The 19,450-nt window shown below is 52.8% G+C and overlaps 2 protein-coding genes and 1 long non-coding RNA gene across 6 annotated transcripts; 1 reads left to right on the forward strand and 2 right to left on the reverse strand.

Annotated features, from left to right (window-relative positions):
- Positions 1-2,044: 2,044 nt before the first annotated feature.
- On the reverse strand, positions 2,045-9,870 carry CLP1 (cleavage factor polyribonucleotide kinase subunit 1). Of its 4 annotated transcripts, none has more exons than XM_082341208.1 (3): positions 9,850-9,870; positions 3,566-4,193; positions 2,045-3,157 (listed from the first exon to the last, which is right to left on the reverse strand). In XM_082341208.1, exons 2-3 carry the CDS (start codon positions 4,169-4,171, stop codon positions 2,486-2,488), a joined length of 1,278 nt encoding a protein of 425 aa, XP_082197334.1. In that variant the 5' UTR covers positions 4,172-4,193; positions 9,850-9,870; the 3' UTR covers positions 2,045-2,485. The 4 variants fall into 4 exon arrangements, with proteins under 4 accessions (XP_082197334.1, XP_082197332.1, XP_082197333.1 ...); XM_082341206.1 differs by lacking the exon at positions 9,850-9,870 and adding an exon at positions 5,282-5,413; XM_082341207.1 differs by lacking the exon at positions 9,850-9,870 and adding an exon at positions 5,030-5,397.
- On the forward strand, positions 9,072-14,065 carry YPEL4 (yippee like 4). Its single transcript, XM_082341316.1, has 5 exons — positions 9,072-9,423; positions 11,822-12,146; positions 12,333-12,376; positions 12,739-12,847; positions 13,081-14,065. The coding sequence occupies exons 2-5, from the start codon at positions 12,006-12,008 to the stop codon at positions 13,168-13,170; spliced, it is 384 nt and encodes a 127-aa protein (XP_082197442.1). The 5' UTR covers positions 9,072-9,423; positions 11,822-12,005; the 3' UTR covers positions 13,171-14,065.
- A 562-nt stretch (positions 14,066-14,627) lies between these two features.
- Positions 14,628-19,419, reverse strand: LOC309605469. The gene is made up of 2 exons (XR_014231380.1): positions 19,356-19,419; positions 14,628-15,644 (listed from the first exon to the last, which is right to left on the reverse strand). It is a non-coding gene; the product is annotated as an uncharacterized lncRNA (long non-coding RNA).
- Between the last annotated feature and the right edge of the window lie 31 nt (positions 19,420-19,450).

Consider the following 19,450-nt stretch of genomic DNA (forward strand, 5'->3'; position numbering starts at 1 on the left):
TCCCTAAGTGACTTCATCCAATGCCATTGCTTTAAATGCCCTCTGTAGGCCAAAAGCTCCCACGAACCTTCAATCCTAACTCTCCCCAACCCTCCAGACTCATGTTTCCAACTGTCTATGTGGCATCCCCTATGGATGACTAGTAGTTCAAACTTAACGCTGCCGAAGTAGAACTCCTGCTGTTTCCTTATCCCCTCTCCCAGAGTTTCCCCAATCCCAGATCGGATCTAGTTGCTCAAGTAAAAAATGTAGGAATCAGGGACTTCCCTGGTGGCACAGTGGTTAAGAATCCGCCTGCCAATGCAGGGGACATGGGTTCAGTCCCTGGTCCAGGAAGATCCCACATGCCACGGAGCAACTAAGCCCGTGCGCCACAACAACTGAGCCTGCGCTCTCGAGCCCGTGAGCCACAACTACTGAAGCCCGCACGCCTAGAGCCCGTGCTCCACAACAAGAGAAGCCACCCCAGTGAGAAGCCCACGCACCGCAACGAAGAGTAGCCCCCCACTCACCGCTTCTAGAGAAAGCCCAGGCGCAGAAATGAAGACCCAACAGAGCCAAAAATAAATAAATAATAAATAAATAAATTCATAAAAAAAAAAATGTAGGAATCATCTTTGATTCCACTTGCTTTTCCTCACCTCTCCCATCAGCAAGTCCTATCAATTTTACCTCCAAAATATCCCAAGGCAATCTACTCACCAACTCTACCTCTGCTGCCCTCTTCTAATCCATTCTCACATTGAAGCTACCACAAGTCTCCTAACTCGTGTCCTTGCTTCTTCTCTCGCCTCTATAACCCATTTTCCACACAGCAGCGATCTTTTCAATGTAAATTATTGATAAATCATGTCATTCGTCTGTTTAACCACCTGCTATGGTCTGAATTTTTGTGCCCCCCATCCTAATTCTTATGCTGAAATCCCCAAAGATGATGGTATTAGCTGATGGAATCTTTGAAAGATGCTTGTCATGAATGTAGAGCCTTCGTGAATGGGATTAGTGCCTTTATAAAAGAGGCTCCAGAGAGCTTCCTGCCCCTTTCACTATGTGAGGACACAGTTGAGACAGGCAATCTGCAACTTGGAAGACAGCCCTTAGCAGAACGTGAGCATGCTTGGTGCCTTGATTTTGGCCATTCCAGCCGTCAAAAATGTGAAAAATTTCTGACGTTTATAAGCTACCCAGTTTGTGGTATTTTTTTACAGCGGCCCGAAGGGACTAAGACATTACCCCTCTCCCATCATTTCCCACTACTCTTGGATTATAAAAGCCCTACATTATCTGGTCTTTGCTGCCTCCCTCCCCCCAACCCCAGCCTCAACATTTACCGCTCTCCCCCTGATTCACTACACTCCAACCACATTGGCCTTTCCCTTCATCCAAAACATTAAGTTTTTTTTTTTTCCTTTCTTAGGGTTTTGCACTGTTTCCTCCACCAGGAAGATTTTGCCCCGATTTCACACAGCCATTCAGGTCCTAACTCAAAATGTGTGCTCAGAAGAGGCCTTTCCTGACCACCCAATCTAAAAAGCCTCCCAGCCACTCTCTCCTATCACCCAATCTTAAGTCTCTGCACAGCACTTACCTTTTTATGTTTAGTGTAAGCTCTGTAAGACTTTGTCTATCTTGTTCCCCGCCCCCATCTAGAATGGTACCTGTCACATAGTAGGTGCACGATGAAAATGTGTGGAAAGAATGAATGGACGAAAGGCATCACGATGCTTATTCAATAATGCAAGTCCAAACCAGGTATGACAATCATTTGCAAGAGATCAAAGAGAATGGGCTCTCCCAGCTTACCACCTGAAAGCTCAATTTACATTTTGACTTACGGTCTGGTTCCAATTAAACAACAGATTTAGCATCTATTTACCTAAGTGCAAAGGAAAGGGGACCCATCATAAAAGTTCACCTGCTTAGCTCACAGGTGGGCTCTTGGCTTTCCTCTCCTCTAGGCATTCAGCAATAAATCATTCCAATAATGTTTCTATAATCCTTAGGGGAAAAACAAAAATTTTAAAAATTACACCAACTTCTGTGATATGGCAAAAATGTTTATTAAAATAGTTTTGTTTTTTTTTTCCCAAGTATGAACTTTATTGGAAGGAGTCCTTTGAATTCGCTCTCTCATCCTGGACAAACAAGATAACAAGTACTATATACAGAATATAAAAAGCAGTAATAAATTAGTCCACATAGTAGCAGAGTGAAAAAAATGGGACTTCTCTGGAACTCAGATCATTCAAAGTGGCAACTCAGCTGATCTAAGAAACCAATTATATTCTCATGGTTTTCCTTCTGGTTCAAGATCAGAAGAGTTAGGTTACCACCACCTGTTTTAAGAGGTAGAATATATGCTTCCGAGTAGTCCACCATATACTGGTCAGCCTGGCCTCAAGAGATCCTCATACCTCAGCCCATGTGCCTTAGGTGATGGCCAGAAGATCTCTACGCCCCAGGCAGCAAGGCTTCCTGCTCATCTCTACTTAAGATCCATGAACCGGATATCCATGATGAGAAGGAAGTTCTTAGGCAGTGGGCGGGGGGCTGGAGAGAGAACAGTGAACACCTGATGCTCTAGGTCCACACTGGTCACCACGATGAAGCCAGCCACACTTGTCTCAGAAAGGTTCTCCTCTGTGCCCTCAGCGGTGCTGACACTCAGGAGATGGTGCACCATATCTCGGCCAGGGGTGACGGGGACTAGCTTGAGCTGATTGTCCTCCTGAGACATGCCCAAAGGCAGACAGGAGTCTGGGATGGTGGGTGCCCCAACTTTGTAGATTTTCACATCTGAAAATTTGACATTGAAGGCATGGGGATAGAAACAGCCCCGGAATCCATAGAAATACTCACGGATACGCTCATCCCTACATTCCCGCCGGAAGTCCTTGGAGCGCTCAACCACACCCCCGGATTTAGGGAGCAGCACAGTGCGTACAAAGTGAGGTAGGTCCCGTTTCAGTTCATTGTACAGTCGTTCTTGATCCAGAACCACAACTACATCCACCTCGAAGGCTGAGGCTGCATGCACCAGTGCCTGGTAACCAGAGCCCTTGACCCAGCCACAGGTGTTAATGACACAGCCACTCACAGAGGCCCTTCGGTTCACTTCACACCTTTGGTTGAACACATCTGCTAAACGAGATGTAATCTGCAGAAGAAAGGATCGAGGTGAGGGGAAAAAAAACCCAGAAAAACAAACCAATCTACAGCTCTTTTACCCTTCTTTAGAATAAGTGGAATCAGATATAAAAAAACGGACACTCTTAATGGCTGTGGTTGTGACCCCATAACGTGGATTTAATTTTTATTTTATGTTGCTTCTTCTGCCTCTTGTGTTTCATGTCCTGAGTAGAAATTTAATAAATCACTTAAGAATAGGTCCATAGAAACGTTTAACAATCTGAGGTTGACTTATTTTTGAAACTGTCTTTTCCAAAATCATGTGGCAATAATACCAGCTGAGAGGGAGCAAAGAATTTTAACTGGCAAACTTCTGCACAGCTTCCAACCCTGACAGCACCCCTTCCCTCCACCCCACCTTGGCCCTGGCTCTGACCTTATTATAAAGCTTGATATTGGTGCCAGGAGTGGTGGAGCCAAAATGATACACCAGAGGGGCCTGGATAGAGAATCCCTCTTCAACATCTGCTGGCCGCTCAATGTAGAGGGCCCCCATGGTACCAGGGATGGACACAGAGCCCTGGCCCACATCCAACTCCACGTAAGTGGGCCGGCGGCCCAAACGCACTGCGTAGTTGAGCAGGAGACGGCACACTGTGGACTTGCCCACATCAGTGGGGCCCACTACCATCACCCGGGGCCCTCGCTCTTCTTCCTTCTCCGCCTGCCTCCGCATCTGCTCCAAGGCTGTATGAGTGTTGAGATAAAGCAACATAGGGGTGTCCTTGGAGACATACGCCACCTCGGTGCGGCCACTGAGCTGTAGAGCACAGCCATGCCAAGTGAAAACAGCCACCTTGGCACCAGCATCAAAGGTGAATTTCTTGTTTCGGGTCAGCTCTGTGCCAAAGATTTCTGCCATGCCAGCGAGCAGCTCCAACTGAACTGACTGAGAGGCCTCCACCTCAAAGCGAAGTTCTGTTTCTCGCTCTAGTTCAAATTTAGTAGTTGGCTTCTTGTCATCATTGGCCTCCTCTCCCATCTTTTCTGTGTGGCTGCTGTGCCTAGAACACAAATATCAGATATAAACAGAAGCCAGGACTCACTTCAAAATCCTCCAGTGGACGTTTCTCCTTACCTTGCTTCATACTTCTTCTTACCTCTGATCACCATCTGTCTCACTATATATTTGTTTATTGTCTGTCTACCCTCACTAGAACGTAAGGGGGGGGTATTTTTGTTTGCTGCTGTAACTCTAGTACCTAGAATACAGCTTGACAACCCAAAGGCACCTCTATAAAAACACCCAGTGAATACACGACTCGGAGTAAGAAAAAAACGGTATCTACAGATTGAACGAAGACTTGATTACATCACCTTCATCGCCGTACTGGGATATAACAGACCTAAAAAGGCAATAGAGGGCTTCCCTCGTGGCGCAGTGGTTGAGAGTCCGCCTGCCAGTGCGGGGGACACGGGTTCGAGCCCTGGTCTGGGAAGATCCCACATGCCGCGGAGCAACTAAGCCCGTGTGCCACAACTACTGAGCCTGCGCGTCTGGAGCCTGTGCTCCGCAACGGGAGAGGCCGCGACAGTGAGAGGCCCGCGCACCGCGATGAAGAGTGGCCCCCACTCGCCACAACTGGAGAAAGCCCTCGCACAGAAACGAAGACCCAACACAGCCAAAAATAAATAATAAATAAATAAATAAATTTATTAAAAAAAAAAAAAAAGGCAATAGATGCCCAATCCCTAACCCTCTTAGTCAACAAGAAAGGGAGCCAGCAATCCGGATGCAAAGCAGAGAATACCGGGTTCGGACTCAAAACAGCAATAAGAAAACAGCTCAGCAACCACTAGTAGTGTCTTTAGACAAATAAATCACTTAACTTCTCTGTACCTTTTCCTCAGTTGTCAACTGGAGGAACTTACACTTCCTCACACAAAGTGTTGTTCTGGGGATTAACAGCGATTGCTAGAGGGGGGGAAAAAATCACTACATAAACTAGAAAACGCCGAGGAACAGCGAAGAATTATCTCCGATCCCGGGATCGCAGCTCTAGGTCCAGCATCTGTCCCAGCCTCCCCAGGCACCGAAATCTGCCCAGGCTCCAAGGAAGCGACGGTTGCGTTCCTGAGCTTATTACCTTACCTGTACAGCCACGAGCCCAAACTTGTAAACCAAAAAGCCCTCACTAACTAGGACCTAAGCCCAACGGCTAGCCACGCTCGCCTAGACCCACGCCGGAAATTCAGGCGTTTCCGCACTTGCGCAGTGGAGAAGCCGCGGCCGCGCGATGCCCCCTGGGATATGTAGTGGTGCCAGAACAGCCGCGAGCGATCGCGTTCACGCAGCCGCTCGGCTTTCTGGGACTTGTAGTTAAAGGATTGTTTTTGATTGTGACATCAAAGGTGGGCGGGGCGGCGGCCGTCATTGTTCGCAAAGCCCGTGGGCGGGCGGAGTAGGAGGAGTGGCGGTTACGCCCCCGCGCGGGGCGGGGACCAGCAGAGGGGGCCAACGGTCGCTGAGACGCGGCGGCTGGGGCCTCTCGCCACAGTACTCCCGCTCACCTGCCGTCCGGGAAGGGGTAGGGCGGCGGGAAGGGAAGGGGACTCACTAGTCTAGGTCCCACGATCGCCTGGAAACGGGGAAATTAGCAGAACACCATTTGGATACGAAGAAACCAAGGGGTAGGGAAAGTGGAGGAAAACAGCTTATCAGAGACTAACCTGGACGGTCATCCCCGACCCGACACAATGTTTGCCCCCTAGAGAGCATTAAAAAAAAATTTTTTTAAATAAACGAATAGAAGTCCAAGAATTTTTTCCAGTTACTCTGCAAGTCAGTCGTTACCCAGCAACCTCTCTCCTATTGAGCGGGGAGTTTTGTTGGGGACTCTGTTTCCCGCCCTATATCCCTGACAGTTATACAAGGTCAGTCATTTAACCCCACAGGCAACAGGTTGGGCCACGTCTATACGCTTCTGATGCGCTTGGACTTTGGAATCTTGTATTCTTTGCTATGTATGCCACTTGCTTGCTGTGTGACTTTGGGCAAATCACAGACTTAAACTCTCTGAGACCCAGTTTTTTGACCGTGAACTAGCGATAACAGTACCCAACCTCTACAAGCTGTTTTGAAGATTGCATAGGATGATGTATGTAAAGTACTAAGCCCAATGCCTGTAACATAGAAAGCATCTGATGTTAGCTCTTAAGTTATTGTAAGTTGAGGAGGGGAAGCTATAACGATGCCATCTATTTGTAGTTTACATTTTTCAAAGCCCTTTCAGGTATCCTCTTTCACAGCCACCTGTAAAGTCAGCTTTATCATCTTCAGTTTCACGTGAGGTAGGAGACTAAGGTAGGTGAAGCGACTTGCCCAAGCTAGTACTCAAACCCAAGATTTTGGAGTTTGAGTGTCGTTATAATAATAGCAAATGCATAGTGCCAAATGCCACACAGTGTTCCATGGGCATTACAGGTATAAATCCATTTAATCCTCACAAGAATCCTGTGAAGTACACACTGTAATTGTCATCCCTGCTTTAGAGATGAGTACTTTTTTCAGTCCAGCTCACAGGGTTAATCTGGGTAGAAAAGCCTGGGAAGATTTTCTGGGTTGCCTTTTTCCGGCTGGCCCCATTTTACCATTCACTTCCTAAGAGTGCCTTCCTCACTTCTCACTTCTATTTATTTAATTACTTTGGCTGCACCGGGTCTCAGTTGCAGCACGCGGGATCTTCGTTGCGACATGCGGGCTCTTAGCTGGGGCATGCGTGCAGGATCTAGTTCCCCGACCACGGACCAAACCAGGGCCCCCTGCACTTGGGAGCACAGAGCCCTACCCACTGGACCACCAGGGAAGTCTCTCACTTCTCACTTCTCACAGTACTTTCTTTGGTGATTTGCTTTAATTATTTAATTCATTCACCACGCCTCTATTAGTTCTCCAGGGAACTACCAGCTATCCCCTAATCTTTCACCATTCTTCCAAAATTCAGTTCTAGTCTTCCATTTGCAAAATTCTCTCCCTTAGTGAGCTCATCCCCTCCTGTTTCCATGCAGTCTGTCTCCCAGATTTGTTTCTTTGCCTCTCCCCTAAGGCAATTTCTCCCAGTTATCTGAAGGTCATCTTAATTTGGGTATTGTATAGCCATCTCAAGCTGACTTTAGGGAGAAGAAACCCCTCCCCCTCCTTTGGACTGCTCTCCATTTTGCTTCTTAAACACAGAAAGAGTCAGGGCAGAACACTGAAAGCATCTGTGCTTCCCTACACTCTCTTTCCTCACTTTCAGTCTTTCACCAAGCATTCCTGTCATCTCCACCCCACCCCCAAATAATACTGTCCTCACGTGTCTTGTTCATTCTCCTCTCCAGCGAAATCCTTGATAATTTTCTTCCTGAGTTCATTTAAATTAACTGGCATCCTTTTTTGCTTCCACACTTTCAAACCTTGCCCTAAAAAACTACTCACCTTCCTTTTCCCACTTCCCACTGTTTTCCTCAACAAATGCCTCCTCCACTTACATTTCCCTTCTCATCTGTTGCCCAGGCAAGAATATGTCCCTCTTTCTTTACTGAGTTCTACCTCTCAATTCCAAACCTCTGGTAACATCACTCAAGATACCCACACTGTGTTTTCAGAATTTACCTTAAACCCCAGAATCTTCCCTGATTAAATATTCAGAATTCCTTTCACTTTTTCATACCCAGCTAGCACTGCCTCCCATTAAGCTTATTTCCCTACCTTAACTTTTCCCCCTCCTTGCTTGTGAAAAGTACTTCGTTTTCTGGATGTTAGCCTTGGTTAGAAATCGGAGTTTTTATCTTAGAGGGTTATGTTCTGTGATCACCTACTTTAGCAGCTTGCACAGGGCAACACTCCATGAGAAATATTCTGGGTCAACTGAAGTATAACTGGAAACCGATACAAAAATAGCAAGAAAGATGTTAAATTCTTCATCAGACATAAATTTGGCATGTGTCTCTCGAGCTAGCAGAATTTAATAGTAAATCTGCTCTGGGTTTAGGGGTGTTAAGTTGAGAATACTGTTTTGAAACGACAGTAACTACGGGTTTACTAAGTGCCTATCACGTGCCAGGCATTTTTTAGGTGTTTACATGTTGTCTCACCTTACTTCACATCTCCATGGGGTAAACATTATTAGCTTCATTTAGCAGAAGAGCAAAACAGGGGCACGACGTTTACTGGTAACTCACCCAGTGGTGTCTGGTAAGTGTATTGGCAGAGCCGGGATTCCAACTCAGGTCTCTCTGAGACCAAAGCCAGACACTTGGACAACATCTGAAGATGCAACTCAATGGCTGTTTTGTGAGCATCTTCTGTATGCAAAGTTCTGCGCTAGGCATCGCAGTCCTGGGATGCAGAGAGGAGTTTCCCAGAGGACCTGCCTCAGAAAGTTTATAGCCCAGTAGAGAATCTTACGTAACGTGGGTGTCTCCGTTCACGAAGCACAAGTAATTTGGAGGTAGGTGATAAGAGGTTCCTGCACGTGAGATGTCATATTTGGTCTATGACTCCTTCGGGGGTATTCAGCTGGAGGCTTTGAGGCTTGGAAGTGCCTGGTACAAGCTTGGGGGCACTCTATGCCATATGTGACAATTACTATGTCTTTCTTTTCCCTGCGTCAAGGCTGGTACCAGAGCTGAGATGGGAAATGCATCATCTTGAATGTGTGTGCACACTCCTGACTCTGCATCCATCTCTCACTGTCGCCCGCCTAGCCACCTCCTTTCCTCCAGTCCTGCCACCCGTACTGTACTCCATCCTTGCCCAGCCCTGTCCTTCCCCCAGGTTCTTGCCGTCTCCTTGGCCACACTGCCTTCCTCCTCAGCAACCAGCCTCTCCTCTTGCACCCGCCCCTCCCGTCCCGCCCCTCTGCTCCCATCCCTCTGCATCACTCCCCCAGCCCCATCCCTCAATGCCTGCCCGCTCCCTTCCTCCCAACCCTCCTCCTGTGTCTCCCAGCCCTGCTCTGACGTGGGAGGTGAGGGGGGTGGGGGGATGGATGACTCACAGTGTTATGATGCAGTTCCACAACATACAGCTACATTCACCCACAGCCCGAGGTACAGACGAGAGACAACCTCTGGCCCCCTAGCAGCTGGCCAGCTTTGCAGCCCCAGTCTTGAGCCCCTAACTACCCTCCCCCCGCCCCCACCCCCTTGCCAATTGAAGGAGCGGAAGGAGAAGAGAGAAGAGTGAGCAGAGAGATTGAGAGAGAGAGAGAGAGAGAGAGATAGACGGAGATCTCTGGAGCCGACCTCAAGGTGAGGGGGCAGCCCTTCTCCAAATGAATCTTTTTCCCTTTGCAAATTTCTTCCTCCTGCTGCGTGTTGCTTTCTCCCCTTTGCAAAAGCATTATTCATCCACCCTTTGTCCTCCCTTCCCCCTCCCCGCTGCCTCCGCTCCTCTCTCAGCTCCTTCATCCCTCTCCAAGCTCTGACGGTTCCCGCACTTATTTCCCGGCAACTCTGGCTGCAGCATCAGGCATCGCTGTTTATTGTTTTGCGGCTGGTGCAGACCCCCAAAGCCCGCCCTGGGAGCCGGCTGCGCTGCTAATTATTTGGACCTTACCCTACTAAGGAATGCCAGCCCGGAGGGGGCCGAAGCCTCAGAGCAGATGAGAAAATCCTCTGTGAGCAGGTGTCCCCCCTCCCTTTTTTTTCCCCCCCTAAGAGGCACGGGATTCGCACCTGTTTCCTGGAGCCTCCGCCTCGGCGCCTCTGCCGTCAGCGCTGGTTGCTCAGCACCCCCCTCCCCCCAGCCCTCCCCCACCTCCCACGGTCCAGCCCCATTTCACCTGGGGGAGCGTCCTCTCCCCAGCACTCAGCTTGCCTTTGTTTTTTCCCCAGTCATTTGCTCAACTTGCTTCTCCCGGTAATCTGAGATGGGGAAAGAAGTGACCCCTCCTCCCCTCCTCCCCCTCCCGTGAGTGACTCTCCGGCCTTCCTTGCAGCCTCTCCTGGGCTGGATGGGGAAGCAGCGGGAGAGAGAGGGAGGGAGGCGTGCTGGAGGCTGGGGAAGGAGTCTGAGAGCTAGGACCCGGCCCCCTCCCCAGGCCCCTCGAAGGTGTGTTAGATGGAGCGCGTCAGAGGGGAACCTGCAGGCAAAGTTGAAGGCAGACCTGTGAAGTGGAGGCTGAAGAGTGCTCTGCTGGTGAGGAGGGCCTGTTGCCTGCAGCCAGAGCCCAACGTCACCCTCAACACAGCCCAAGGTGTCTTCCTGCGCCCCAGCGGGGGGAGAAGACCTGAATCTGAAGATGGTCTCTGCCAGGGGGGTTTGTAGAGAGAGTGCCTGGCGGCTCCAGGAAACACTGGAACAGCTGGGGTGCTGGGGGCCACCGCAGAGGACAGGATGAGAGCCTGTCGCCCTGGCAGCCCAGAGTCACAACACCTCTGCTCTGACTAGTGGCCTAGCATTGCCAGAGTACCCAACGGGCATCTCGGAGCCAGACTTGGGCTAAACCGTCCACAACGGGCCTGAAGGCCCCGTGAAGGAGGGAGAAGACAGCAGCTCGCTTATCAGAGCCAACAGGGTACACCTCCCTCCTTATCCAGCACCCTCAGCCACTCTGGGGCTGGAGTCTGGGCCTCTTCCTCAAAATTCTTAATCAGGACCCAGCAATTATTTTATCTCATGTCACCCACAGAGTCACTGCTGTTTGTCCTGCCCTTGGGAGAAGGTGAAGAGAAACATCCTCTGCCTTGGGCCCCAAAGCACAGGTTTTGAAAATAAGAGCCTCCACTTTTGCTGCCCATCTTAGACGCTGCTCCCACCCTACAGACACAGCCCAGGAGCGCTGGCCTCCCCGACACAGTCCCCATTTCCCACTGGTTCCAGCTGTCAGATGCGCCCGAAGGAAAGAGAGTTTCTCTCCTAGGCTGGGTGCCCAAGTCCTTAAGCGAGGGCTAAGGCAGCAATTCCAGAGGGCAGGAAAGAGAGACCGAGGGCCTCAGAGGCTGAGGAGACAAGCCCAGAGTTGCTTCCGGGCCAGAACGCGTGGACCAAGGGGCAAGACTGCAGCAGCCACGTCGGAGGTCCTTGGTACCGGCTGAGACATCCATCAAGTTCTAGTTCCCAGAATGCAGGACTCCAGCCCCAGAAGAGGGCTGGAGCAGAGTGTGTGCACCTGCCTGCCGGCCCGCCTTCCCTTTCTCATCACGCCCCTCCCTCCCCCACGAAACGTGTGATGGACCAATTATCTTGCAAACGGAGGCCATGAGAAAGAAGAACTGCCAGACTCCCCCAACTTTGTAAAGGCTTTGAGCTCCAGAGACGCAGAGTCTACCAGAGCACGTGGGACGCAGATCCTCACAAAAGAACTGAAAATCAAGGAAAGAGCACTTGCAAATGACGTTGCTCCCATGGCAGCGCTGGTGCCAGCGGGCTGCTCTCAGTGGAAAATGGTGGAGGCAGCTCCCGCCCCAGGAGGGAGAGACACCACCTCCTGGGCTGGAGGCCTGGATCCGCTGCCAGGCTTGCCAGAGCAGACTGTCATCCAGGGGACAGGGAGACACAGCGCGACTGGACGCTGAGAAGGGTTGCTGGTGATGGGGGGGGGGGGGAGTAGGGGTGGAGGTGAGCGGAGCCCCATCTTCTCCATGCCCGCAGGAGGGGCTCCTCACGCGGTCTCGGCTCTCCTGATGCACCTTCCCCTCTTCCCAGGTGACTTCCATTTCTATCTGGTCCACGTCTGGGGGGGCCCTGGCCGGGCAGCCCCCCCACATCTCTCCTGCCCTGAAACACGGCTCTAGCCAACCTGCTCCGCTGCTTCACCTGCGACCGTCTGTGTGGGAGCTGCACGGCACCAGCCCCTCCCGCCCGCCAGGGCATCGTCCTCCAGCCCGTCATGCCCAGCTGCGACCCTGGCCCGGCCCCTGCCTGCCTCCCCACCAAGACTTTCCGCAGCTACCTGCCCCGCTGCCACCGCACCTACAGCTGCGTCCACTGCCGTGCACACCTGGCCAAACACGATGAGCTTATTTCCAAGGTGCGCCAGCCAGTGGGGGCCTGCCACTCCCCTCCCCCCCCCCAGGGTAGTCCAAACATCCCCTAGGGGTGAGGCAACGAAGCCTAGCCTCCCACCTCCGCGTCCCGGGGGGGGGGAACTCAGGGCAAGGGTAACCCTGGGGTCAAGGGCTACTCAGTAGTCACTGTCGGTCCTATGTCTCCACAGTCCTTCCAAGGGAGCCACGGCCGAGCCTACCTGTTTAACTCCGTGTGAGTCTACCTCTCTCCTTGTGCATGTGTGCTTGTGTTGTGAATAATTTCCCCCTGGGAGAAACAGGGGGAGCCATCTGAAGGTGGTTTTGCAGCTGCTGCCTTTGCCTCTCCTTTTGCAAAGCGGTTCAGAAATTCAGTCTACAGTTCTTCTGCGGGGAGTCTGGGCAGAACTGCTATCCCAGCACCGGAAGAAAAAGGGCCAGGCACTGGACAGAAAAGGGTGGATTGCTGAAGGCAGGGGCTTCCATTTGGAGGATTAAGCTCTCTCCAGATGGAAGGTCCTTTGGGCTGTTTGTTTGGGGTCTAGACTGACAGAGCGACGCCACTGGGTCCTGGGTCCCTCCTGTTTCCTGAAACAGGGTCAACGTGGGCTGTGGGCCCGCTGAACAGCGTCTCCTGCTCACGGGGCTCCACTCGGTAGCTGATATTTTCTGCGAGAGCTGCAAAACCACCCTCGGCTGGAAATATGTGAGTACCGGGGCGGGGGGAGAGGGCCACCCTCTCTAGTGGAGTCTCCATGGCCCTCCAAGCCCCAGTGCCCACATGTTAGGTCTTTGCATGATCCAGAGGGGAGAGGGAGCTAGTAGTGGGTTGGACTGGGTCAGGGGTAGACGGGTTGGGGTCAGGGGTAACACAGGTGGCGGCAGGAGTGCCTGGAAGGGAACTGCTCTGTCCTGCGTTCACTGCTTCCCCTCCATCAGGAACAAGCTTTTGAGACGAGCCAGAAGTACAAGGAAGGGAAGTACATCATTGAAATGTCACACATGGTGAAGGACAACGGCTGGGACTGAGGGGCTCCGGCAGGCTGTGCCCTTCCTCCGCATGCCCCACCCTCCCTACCCCTGTCCCCGGGCCTTGCCAAGCGTCCATACCAGCATGAGTACTGCCCCACCCCTGGGGGAATCCCGGCTCCCACCAACCCCTCCCCCGCCTCCACCTCATCACTCCCAGGCCCCTTTGGAACGGGGGTCTGGGGTACCCCAGGGGTGCTGAAGGCTCAGGAGTGGGCAGCAGCCAGGGAGACAGACTGGGGGAAAGGGCTGGCTGTGGGGCCTTCTAGCCCCAAGGTCCTGAAAATTGAGGGGACGGCGGGGCGTAGACTCAGGCAGAGAGGACCACGGGAAGAATCAGTGTTTGCTCCACCTCTGTGAATGAACAGAGGACCAACTCTGAGTCATGGGACTGGTAGATCCTAGGCCACAGAATAGCGGATGGGAAAAGGCTCGAGATGGAGTGAAATTTTGGCCTCAGACACCGGGACATACCAGAGTCTCTAAGGGTGAAGTTTCCCACCCCTGTTTGTAGAAGCAAGGATTCGTTGGGGGTGGAAATCCCAAATCCCAGGCCCTGGGTACTAATAAAAGAATCACAGGGGTTTCCATTTCACTCCACTTGTTTATCTTGGCACTAAAGAGGCACTTTCGAGCATCTGACCTTTGGGCGCGGTAGAGAGAGTTGCCCTGGAACAGCCTCACCCCCAGCTGGCACATTCCAGAGCAAGCAGTCTTTGTGGGCGCTCTCCGAGGCCCAGCCACTGCTCCCTGGGACCCAGTCCCTTGGGGGGAAGGCAGGAAATCAGTGCTACGGGGCCAGGCTTCCTCGTGGCTGCCACCAGCGGACGAAACTTTTGTATGATACATAAAGTGTTTGGGTCTATTTTTAATAAAAAGGGGAAAGCAACTGTGAGGCACTCGGTCCTCTGACTTTTCTTCCTCATGCAAGTACCATACCAGTCACATACACCCCCATCCCAGGCCTGTCCCTTCACACCACTAGGGGGCAGCAGTTGCTTCATCAATGGCAAGATACCAGGGGGTGGAGATTCAGGTGAGGTTTTGCTTGTTAAGAGATGGCTTTTGTGAGTGGTCTTCCAGCTGGAGCATCCAAAACAGCTCCTGTCTTTTGGAGCCCTTGACAGTGAATCTGCTTTTGCCTGGTTTGGGCACCTGAAAGAGGTTTATTCCAGAACAAGGGTTTTCTTGGGTCCCATTGCCTTTCAGCCTGGTTCTGGAATGTTTTGGTCAGCTCATGGCCACACTTAAAGCTAAAAGGAAAATCGATCAACCAAGGTGCTGCCTTGGCAGCTGATACAAAGTGGAACAAAATAGCTCAGAACTGCAGCATCAATGCAACCACGTGACGCAAGTGCAATTTTTGGCAGTGATGTGAAATCTTATTTTTGTGAGGTCACCGACATCTGCAGGGAGGGTTGGACGCATCATAAAAATCATTGTTTTTGTAAGCTAGCTTGTTATTTACAGATTCATTTATTGATACTGCAGCTATTTGTAAGAGCACCTCCTACTTGCCAGGCCTTGTTCAGCACTGGGAATGCAGTGGAGAACAAGGCAGCCACGGCCTGACTTCATGGACCTTTCGGTCTAGCGCGAGGACAAACAAGAACGAGGCAATTCCAGTAGGTGACAACGGCTCTGAGCGGGGCTGGGGGAGTAAGCTCGGGAGCTTGTAGGAGAGGCTTAGCCTAGACTTAAGGAGTCAAGGAAGGCTTTGCAGAAGTGATGACTATGACGGCACTTGAAGGATGAGAAGTTGGGTGGGCAGGGCTTCCCTGGTGGCGCAGTGGTTAAGAATCCGCCTGCCAAGGCAGGGGACACGGGTTCAAGCCCTGGTGCAGGAAGATCCCACACACGACGGAGCAGCTAAGCCCGTGCGCCACAGCTACTGAGCCCACATGCCACAACCACTGAAGCCCGTGCACCTAGAGCCCGTGCTCCACAATGAGAAGCCCGCGCACTGCAGCGAAGAGTAGCCCCTGCTCTCCGCAACTGGAGACAGCCTGCGCACAGCCAGGAAGACCCAACGCAGCCAAAAATAAATAAATAAATAAATTTATAGTTTAAAAAAAAAAAAAAAGTTAGGTGGGCAGAGAGGAAGATTGGGGGGAGGGGGATATTTCAGGCCGAGAGAACTGTGTGTTAAGTGGCTCAAGTTTAGATGAAATAAAAGTGTCCAAAGCTGGAGCACAGATGCAAGTGGGTGAGATGAGATAGCACAGGAAAGATAGGCAGAGGCCATAACACACTTAGGAATTTCACATCTCAAGGGCGTTGAGGAAACACTGAAATTTTCTTGTTTCTTAATAAGTGCAGTCGCATCAACAAATGGCTGTTTTGTGCCCAGAGAAGAGGCTCAAATCGAAATATTAAGAATGCAAAAAAAGGAACATGAAGCTAACTGTACCGTCTCAAATACTGTTGTCAACGTCAGGATGGAGAGGCTGTCTGGGCAGAAGGGCGGAAGAGACCTGGAAGACACAGGTGCTAGAAGAAGGCAAATCAAGCCATGAAGGAATGACGCCGAGCACCCCCATCTGAGAGGCCTGATGGGGGTCTGTCCCATCATTCAGTTCCCACATGCCTGGTGATGCCTAAAGCCTTCTCTCAGGTTCCAGCAAGCGACCCGGAAACCCTGTCCCTCTCAGTCCCACTTCCTGCACCAAAGTTCAGGGAGGCTTGTCCTTGAAAATCTCTGACTTTGAATATCAGGCACAAACTAGCCACCTTCTTAAAGCTCCCCAAATCTGCCTCTCTCTCAATTTACTTATTAAGCCAACTAGACACTGTGGGAAACAGGGAAGTAACTGGCAGTCATTGCCCTCAAGTTCTTTGTAGTCTCTCCTGGAAGAATCATTCTGCGAGTTGGGTTCAAGGGATCCTATTTAATCTTCAAGATCAGGCCATGGGCAGTGCTGTCCGAATCTTGGATGCCCAGACAGGTGTGCCCTGGAGAAGCACCACTGTCAAATACCCTGTGACTAAGAGGGGTCATGCTGGGAACTGCAGGTGGAGATGAGGTCTCCTTTTTCTGCCCAAGAGCCGGGGAAGGAGCTGCAGGTGTGGAACGCCAGGGGCACACCAGTCCCTGTCCCCAGGGAGCAGTCCTTTCAGGTTAGCCCTTTTTCCTTTCCTGGGCATCGCCTTTTTCTCATGGAGGTCTATTCTGGTCCTAACAGTGACTCTCCCAATCTTATCCACCCACCCTCCAACCCCAAACTGAGTCTGGGAACTCCTCCTTCTAAGCCAACAAGCCACTACTTGTATCCTTAAAGGCTTGAACCTTTGGAAGATACTCTCATACAACCAGCAGGTGGCATCAAAACCCTCTACCCCTCAGGTCCGGCAATCTCTCAGTTGAGAATCTACTCAACCCTCTCCAAAGAGACTGGTGAGCTGTCAGACTTAGGACAGGATTAGATCTAGGCTCTGCAACTTAAGAGCTGTTAAAACTTTGGCAGCTCTGCTTAAACCTTTCTGACTCTCAGTTTTTTCATCTGTAAAATGGGGGTGTTACTTGCCAAAGTCATTAGAGGTCCACCATAATGTATTTAGTGTCTAGCACGTGGAAGCACTTCCATAAATGTGAGCTCTTCGTAGGACTGCTCATAGGGAGGATTCTGGGTGAGGAAGTCTCAACGCTGAGGAGGCAGCTGGCGCTGGGTAGCACTACGCGGCCAATGCCCTTTTAACATTGCACTGCTAGTGATAGGCGCAGACAGTAGCACAATGTGAAAAGAGCTCCGGCCCGCAGCAGAGGCATGCCGGCCCTGCCTCCTCGCCCCTTCTCCCAGTCCCCGGGCCACTCAGCTCTCCTGGCCTCCCTCTGCCCCCTTCTCATCTTCAGTACAGCTTTCCTCCCTTCTCTTCCGTCCTCAGCGTAGATCCTCTATTTTCCCTCCACTCGTCCTTTGGCCTTCTTCCTCACACCCTTCCGAGCATCGAGACCACCCTTTCCCTGAGGTTTCGGGGCTGGGGGAACAGGGTCCAAGGAGGCAGCTTGGCACTCAATCTTCACAGGAAATGACCGGGAGAAACCCCCCAAATTTGGGGGTGACATGAAGCTGTGTTTATCTGGATTTGTATCTCCGGCAGCTTCCCTCCAGAGAGGAGCTGGCAGACCAGGACCAGAGAACCCTCTCTTCCTCCCTACGCCAAAGCTCGCTCTCCTTTTTAGTTTAGATAAAGGGAAGTTCTAGGCCTTAAGGGGACAGCCTCAGATGAACCTTCAGGACCAGAGGGATGGTGGAGAAAAGGCACAGGGTCCCCAGGCTGCACAGGAGGGGAGGTGCTTCTGGAAGTGGAAGCTGCGGGCAAAGTCCCACCTCTGCATCTCCTCTTGGAGGTCATTAAATCCACTTTATGGGTTCAGCATTAAACGAAACGGTGCGGTTGATTCCCTCACCATTAGAGATAGGCTTTCATTGGCAGTGGGATCCGAATCCGAGTTGTTTCTCATTTATCCAGGGACTCCAGTTAGGGAGCCCTCAGCTCACCCAGAACTTCCCCATCCTGCCTGGTCTAACGGGCTTAAACCCTGGATAAACAATCCTGACACCAGCCAAAGGTTCAGAGCCAGGCAGAGCTCTAGGGTGGCACATTCCTGGCTAGAGCTGTGGCCCCGGAAGCTCAGCTCCAGTTCGGACCCGGTGAACTGTGTGCAGCCCAGAGGGTCAGGGGCTGCGGGGTAACTCCCCGGTGCAGCGATCAGGGAAGGCCTCCAGGAGATAACCTCCGCCTTCCACAGCCGGCCGGAGGAATGGCGGACAGACTCCCAGTTGGGAGCTCTTCCTCTGGGCTTCCCCTCCGGCCCCCTCCCACCCCCTCAGGAAGCAGGAGAGCCTCTCTCCCGCCTTCCCAGGCAGAGTTTGTTCCTGTGATCTGCAAAACGTTCTAACGGACGGGGACCCAGGCCCCACTAGGGCCAGTCGCCAGGCCTCTGCTCTTGGGTTGGGCGAAGCGGTCCCAGCAGGGAACTGGATCATGCCAACAGGGGGCAGAGGGGCAAAGGCAGAACTGCCCAGCAAGTTCCTGGAGGTGAGGGGACGATTCCTCACCAAGGGGTTCCCAGGTCTCTCCCGGGGGGACAGAAGGGAGAGGGGGCTGGGACCAAGGTCCCCTCGGCTCTCACACCCAACTCACTGCAGAGCGGGCCCTGCGATTCACCAGCCAGCAGGGCCCGTCCCCCAGCGTGGGCCCAGGAGCCATCCCCCAGCTCCTTCCAGAGGCGGGTGTGGAGACCGAGGAGGAAATGGGGGAGGGGAGGCCCCGGCTCAAGTTCTCTCCACTCCCCCTCCTCATTGGCCACCATCTTCCGGCCCCTGCTCCCCAGAGCCGCAGGGGATGGGGCCCAGCCTGCGGAAGGGAGAGAAAGGGCAGGTGGAGGGTTAGCTGGAGCAGCGGGGGCAGGGGCTGGCCTCAACTGTCTCCTCCCACCCCCGCCCCGCAGCCATGGCGACTGGAGGAGGAGGGGACCAGGAGGGTCCTGAAAGCCCCGTTCCGTGAATGGGCTGAAAGGGGCACGGGGAGGTGGGGGGATGGGGGTGCGCTCGCCCTCAACGCCCAACGGTGCCCCCCCCCCACCTCCGTCCCCCAGGACACACACACCTAGAGGCTGGACCACACACGCGCGCACACGCAAACTCCCAGCCACACTCGCTGCACAACTCAGCCCTTACTACACACTTACCCAAACAGCAAGCCCCGGAGTGTGAGCCCACGGCTGCTCCACAGAACACACCCCTTAAAACCCCACAACTCTCAGCCCAAGAACGGGCCTCACACGCACACACAGCCCCTTGGCTCGTGCACAACTTCTCAAGATGCACAACTCCCCGCCCGGCTCCAGCCCTTCAGCCACGGCGCTCCCCTCTGAGCACAGCCGCCAAGTCCCCGGCACGCCCGGCCCCAGACGGCCCGGCCCCAGCCCGGCAGCAGCCGCCCTCCCCTGCGCACCACCTCCCGCTGGAGAAGGACCGGGAAGCCGCCCCAGCACGGCGTGCCCGCTGCTCGCCAGCTACAGGCGCTGCGAAAGGAAAAAACGGAAGAGATGCCCACGAGGGGAGGAGGATGGAGAGGGGGAAAGAAGACGAGGGGACGAGCCCAGACCACCCCCCGCCCCTCGCCGAGAGAATAAAACCGAAAACCGGGGGCGTTACCCCTCAGGGCGCTCAGATACCTACACATCGCGCTTCCTTACGTTCCTCTGCCTGCCACCTCCTTCTTCCCGGGCTCTTTCTCTGCCCTTCCCTCCCTCTTGGCTTCCCTCCCTGGCCTC

This window comes from Balaenoptera borealis (assembly GCF_965194805.1).
Source record: "Balaenoptera borealis genome assembly, chromosome: 11".
Classification (NCBI taxonomy): Eukaryota; Metazoa; Chordata; class Mammalia; order Artiodactyla; family Balaenopteridae; genus Balaenoptera; species Balaenoptera borealis.

Excerpts from the sequence above, each read along its gene's own strand:
- CLP1 (XM_082341205.1), bottom strand. The coding sequence starts at position 4,302 with ATGGTGATCAGAGGTAAGAAGAAGTATGAAGCAAG. Across the intron at positions 4,194-4,267 it reads AAGAAGAAGTATGAAGCAAG|GCACAGCAGCCACACAGAAA; the intron begins GTAAGGAGAAAC and ends TTTGTGTTCTAG. Across the intron at positions 3,158-3,565 it reads ATATCAAGCTTTATAATAAG|ATTACATCTCGTTTAGCAGA; the intron begins GTCAGAGCCAGG and ends TTTCTTCTGCAG.
- YPEL4 (XM_082341316.1), top strand. The coding sequence starts at position 12,006 with ATGCCCAGCTGCGACCCTGGCCCGGCCCCTGCCTGCCTCCCCACCAAG. Across the intron at positions 12,147-12,332 it reads ACGATGAGCTTATTTCCAAG|TCCTTCCAAGGGAGCCACGG; the intron begins GTGCGCCAGCCA and ends ATGTCTCCACAG. Across the intron at positions 12,848-13,080 it reads CCACCCTCGGCTGGAAATAT|GAACAAGCTTTTGAGACGAG; the intron begins GTGAGTACCGGG and ends CCCCTCCATCAG.